General features: G+C 53.4%; 1 protein-coding gene across 1 annotated transcript in view; it reads right to left on the minus strand.

The window, feature by feature from the left end:
* Positions 1–5071, minus strand: part of LOC104466445 (chromosome unknown open reading frame, human C19orf45) — a gene marked incomplete at both ends in the record, with an annotated part of 5330 nt that extends 259 nt beyond the window's left edge. The window contains 8 exons of the mRNA XM_010079854.1: positions 1580–1750; positions 2037–2122; positions 2842–3043; positions 3228–3346; positions 3689–3804; positions 3899–3993; positions 4177–4280; positions 4969–5071. Coding sequence (XP_010078156.1) covers positions 1580–1750; positions 2037–2122; positions 2842–3043; positions 3228–3346; positions 3689–3804; positions 3899–3993; positions 4177–4280; positions 4969–5071 — 996 coding nt within the window. The remainder of the gene's footprint in view (positions 1–1579; positions 1751–2036; positions 2123–2841; positions 3044–3227; positions 3347–3688; positions 3805–3898; positions 3994–4176; positions 4281–4968) is intronic.
* Between the last annotated feature and the right edge of the window lie 28 nt (positions 5072–5099).

Raw genomic sequence — 5099 nt, forward strand, 5'->3', positions numbered from 1 at the left:
CCAGCAGCTCCAGCAGGATGGGCCCCGCCCAGGCTGCAGCGAGCGGGACCAGCAGCTGTGCAGCCCTCCGGGGAAGGGAGGAAAGAGCAAAGGCTAGACTGGGATCCCTGGATTTATCCCTGCCCCTAACTGGCCCAACCCTGCAGGCCTAATCATCCCCCGGGTTGGACGGAGATCCTGTTTTGCCGTGATGCTTTAGCGTTGACCTCATGTGCCGTGCCGAGGATGGGGCTGCGGAAACAAGTGACGTGGTTTTTAAACCGATCGAGAAATAACATGACTTCATCTTATCTCTGAGTCACAGACGCTGCGGACGTGCAACTGGTACGTGCTGGTGGCTCCGTCGGCAGGGAGGGGTGTCACGCACCACCGGCCGGGCAGGGAGATCTCATGTTGCTGGGGGAATCCAAGAAAGGATGTTTGGCCTTCCCAGTTTGTTGCTGGGAGGGGTGGGAGAGGAGTTTAGCAAGCAAAGACCCTCACCCCAAAACCAGTTGTAATTTCTGTGTCTGAAGTTGCACCAACATGAAAAAGAAAGTGAATAACCACAGGGTGCTCCCTGCAAGAGCTCCCCAGCCAGCTGGTTCCACCAGAAGGGATGGTCACCATTAACTCCCAGCAAACAGGTGGCAGTGTCTGGGAGTAATGGGGCAGACTGGGAGCAGATGTGGGTCCCTGTTACTCCACCAAATGATGCAATCGAGGTGTTTGAATCGGGGTGTTTGCAACATATCGACGTAAGATTCTGACGTGAGGTGCCTGCAAGACTTGAGTCGCAGCTTCTTTGAAGTACGTGTGGAGCAAAGACTGTCCCTTTCCCCAGAGGTGCGGAGTGAAATCCCGAGAGGATCATGGCCCTGCCACTGCACACACACACACACACAAAATGCAGCAATGGGAAATGGTTTAGTAACTTGGTGCTGTCTCACAGAAAGTGAATCAAGGACCAGCAGCACCAGAAGGCTGAGAAAAGCTTGTGAAGTGGCAGCTGTGACAAGGCAGCAGGTGACACTGCTCCCTCGGCCTCCCAGGGGAGCGGGCTGACGGCCCACGCTGATCCCTCGTTAAAATACCCGTGTCCCGACCAGTTAGTGCAAGCTCAGCATTATCAACTCAACAAAAACACACGGCGCACCTCCAGGAAAACAGCCGCCTCTCTGCCCCGCTGTTCACCGACCTTTGGGTTTAGGCCTTGACACCAGAATCCAAACAGAAAATTAGGGAATATTCCAGCCTGCACACAGCCCTGACAGTGCCTCTCGCTTTGTGTCTGCTCTCTTGCCCTTTCTCTGAGCTTCCCCCCGTCCCACCAGCTTCCTCCCGTCCCAGCGCCTGCCCAGAGGCACCCAGTGGGTCTTGCAGTCCTGACAGATGTGTCACCCATCAGAGCTCATCTCCCAGTGTTTATTCTCGTTGTCCCAACACCTTCTTGCATCCTTGTTCAACTCATGAAATAAAAGTTCTGGGTAACAACACACAGACCAAGAGCGGGGCATGGGGACAGCTAACAGGTAACACAGCACGCAGAGAGTTCTGGGTGGTCACAGAAGAAGAGGGAACATCACGGTGCGAAGAGCACCTTCTTTCGGGGCCGGTAGCCTTTCAGGGTCCCCAGGGGGACACAGCTCACTTGGCAGCTTCCCTTTTGGATTTCTGCTGGGCCGCTGGACTTGGGCGTGAAGTTGTCTTTATGCTCGGTCCTGAAGAGGTCCTGCGCCCTCCAGGGTAGCTCCAGGTGCGAGCATTTGATCTGAGGAGAGAGAAAAGCTTTCAGCACGTGGGGATGGGGAAGAGGCAGGTGGTAATGTGGAACCTATCCTTCCTCTCCCTTCAGAGATTTCTCCCAGCTACGACTCTGCTCCCTGCAGAGCATTGCCTTGAGGCAGAGAGGGTTTGACGCGTGCCTGTCCCATCCCAAGTGGCTCAAGAGCACACACCCAATCTGGTCATGTTCACGGGGAGGCTACAGCTTCGCTTGGTATCATCCAGCTTCCCCAAGCCGCCCCATGGTAAATCCAGGCCTATTCAAGCTGTACCTGCTGGAGCACGTCTTCGGAGAGCCGCTGTTTCTGCTGTCTGTGTGGGACCAGCATGGCCTGTGTGGTCGTGACAGAACTTCCATCTGCTGACAGATGGAGTTGAAATAAAAAGTCAATTCAAGCCAGTCAGTTGGGAGGCAGTATCAGGAAAGCTCTGCAGTTTGACTCACAGATCTGTGTGCATTTCCATCAACGAGAGGAAACGACAGGCTTTGCTGTCAGCACTCTGCTGAAAACCTTTGCCCGGAGAGAAAACAGTTCTCAAGGTGAGGAGGTAAATGAAGAAATTCCCATGGCAGTTACAGGAATATCACTCCATATGCTAGTTATGGAGCTGCTCCAGAAGTCTGGGGCCAAGGAAAAGATCAATTCAACTGTGATCTGTTCCACATTCAGTAAAAGAGATGGCTCAAAACCAGATCCATGGCATGAAGGGACCTCTCCCTCAGCTGCAGAGTACTGGCCATCACAAACAGGAGGCAGCCTCAGAGGAGGAGTGTGTTCATGCCTTCCACGACCCGCTCTAACCACATCCTGAGGTTGTGTAAGCTCAGCTTTTGCTCTAAATCCTCTCCTTCCTCCCAAACACAAGTGCAAAGCAACTTCTAAAAACAAATGTAGCAAGGGAGAAAGATCAAGCCACTGGCTATGTCCCAGAAACCATTTATGTCGCCTGAACATGCTAAATATTGCTGTACGATGGCAGCGAACGCCTGTGGCTGGCACAGGGCCTCCCCGTCCCCTGCACAGAGCCAGGAGAACCTCATCGGGCACCACAAGAGTCTGAGCAACGCGGCCTTACTATGGTAGTTGAAGGGGATGTGGCTCTTGCGGTGGCTCTTGCCGTCTGCCATCACCCTCTGGCTCTGGTGGGGTGGCTGGTAGTCTGACTGCTGCGTTGTGCTGAAGAATCGGGAGCCTGAACGCTCACCTCCCAAGCAGACGGTGCTTTGATGTTTCTGAAGCAGCACGTCAGGCTTTGGTGTGAGGTTCCACCCGGCAGTCTGGAGAACACAAGAGCTGCTTTAACAGAAACAGGCTGTCGCGGAGAAAGGCAGCGTATTGCACGTTACACCCTGCACAGCCCAGAGCGGGGAGAAGGGACAACGTCAGCTTTACGTGCCAGGGGAACGTAAATAAGAGGGTGTCCACCAGAGACACACCTGCACAGCACGGCTGGGAACAGACCTCTGGGTAGGAGAGCCGTGTAGTAGTAGTTCCTGCCAACGCTTGATTTCTCTCTGGGTCTTCATCGCCTCTTGGGATGGATGAGGCGTATTTGTTTGGATGGGTGGTAGCAACAGGCTCTGGCAAAAGCAAGAGTGAACGATGTCAGAGCACTGCAGTCTCTGAACAGTTTATAGCTACAGCAGCTTCTCCTCGTGCAGCGGAGCACAGGAATGAAGACAGCAGTTTAACCTGCCAGGGAAGTGGAGTGAGGATGAAACAGAGCCTCACAGTAACGAGACTGATGCTGAGTACATAAAAACTATAAAACATTAAAAATATAAAATGATATACATAGCATATGAATGTCTTATATCTTTATCATAAACACTAAAACCAAGTGATAAAACCTACTGTTCATCTGGTCATAAACCTCAGTAGTGGTCTGCACATGTTGCCTCTGTGTCCCAGACGTCCCCTACCTGGGCTGTGCGCTGGGAAGTGCTCTGACATCAAGGTGGAGAATCTGGTGCGACCGTCCCCTAGCTGCAGGTTCGTGCGGTGGATCTGGGAGGCGGCATATTCTTTGTCATAGACTCTGCAAGATATCAGAGACGAGCTGCTTACACAGCAACATTCATCAGAAACACCCCCAGGTCCTGGGGATGCCCCTCAGGTTCTCCAGCCGATACCTGTGTGTCGTCTGCTCTGGGGCACTGAAGGCACGTTTCTGCTCGCTCACAGATTCACTGCTTCCGGGATCCCCAAATTTAACAGCAGACTTCTGCTGAAGGGAAGCCAACAGAGCTACAGAACAGCCACTTACAGCACAACCCCTTTGTTTCCCTTCTCTCTTCCCATCCACCTGGTTCTCACTTGCACAGATCACACTCCTTTCAGGACAGAACTCAGCATGGGAACGTGCTGCCCTTTCACTGTGTCCTGGTCCTCCCCAGAACTGTGCTGTTACCTGCACACTTGGCTTTGGAGGTGGACTCCATTCACCCTGAAACTGCGCTTGGTAAGAAGTGTCGTAGTAGGGCTGTCCATCCCCTCTGATAGTGCGAACACCTCCTGCCAAAGAGCCAGAGGAGGAAATGAATGATGTTGTTTCTAAAAATGCTCTATTTGCTGTTGTAAGGAAATATTAACGATATTGAAGCTGCCATCTTGAGGCAGCTGCACTTTTAGCATCCTGCATCTATTTTGTGCAATGGAACAGCAAAGCAGTTGACACCAGATTGCAGCAAGGCGAGCTGCAGCACTGCCAAACGTGGATGCGGTGCTTCAGAAGTGTCTGGTGTGAAAACTGCAGCATCTGAGGATACAACATGTGGATAAGACAGCTGGCAAGGCTGGGCAGCAAAAGCCTGGCTGGGCAGTGGCTCGAGTTGGGCTATTAACCTGTTTTATGACCATCGGATGGATTTACTCAGCTAGAAAAAGAGAAAGCAAAATATCCAAACAGTTCTAACAGCTCTGATTGCTCTCAGCATGACTCTGAGCCACACCAAAGAACCCCCCCAGTGCCCAGGCAGATGGCGCAGCACTGAGGGCTGCGGGGACGGTCTGTTGGGGACAGGTGGGTCTGTTGGGGACAAGAGGGTCTGTTGGGGACAGGTGGGTCTGTTGGGGACAGGCCAGTCTGTTGGGGACACATGGGTCTGTTGGGGACAAGCGGGTCTGTTGGGGACAGGCAGATCTGTTGGGGACAGGGGACAGGCCAGTCTGTTGGGGACTGGGGGCCTGTACCCCAGCTCACCCCCGTGCGAGGGCCGGGGCCTGGCAGCGTGCTGGATCTCCCGGGCTGGGTACGAGGTGGTGTAGACGGATGGCGGGAGCTTTATTTTCCCCCTGTCCCCACAAGGAATGTCATCCTTCCATCTCTGGGCC

The sequence above is a fragment of the Pterocles gutturalis genome, unplaced genomic scaffold (genome assembly GCF_000699245.1).
Source record: "Pterocles gutturalis isolate BGI_N339 unplaced genomic scaffold, ASM69924v1 scaffold11511, whole genome shotgun sequence".
NCBI lineage: Eukaryota > Metazoa > Chordata > Aves > Pterocliformes > Pteroclidae > Pterocles > Pterocles gutturalis.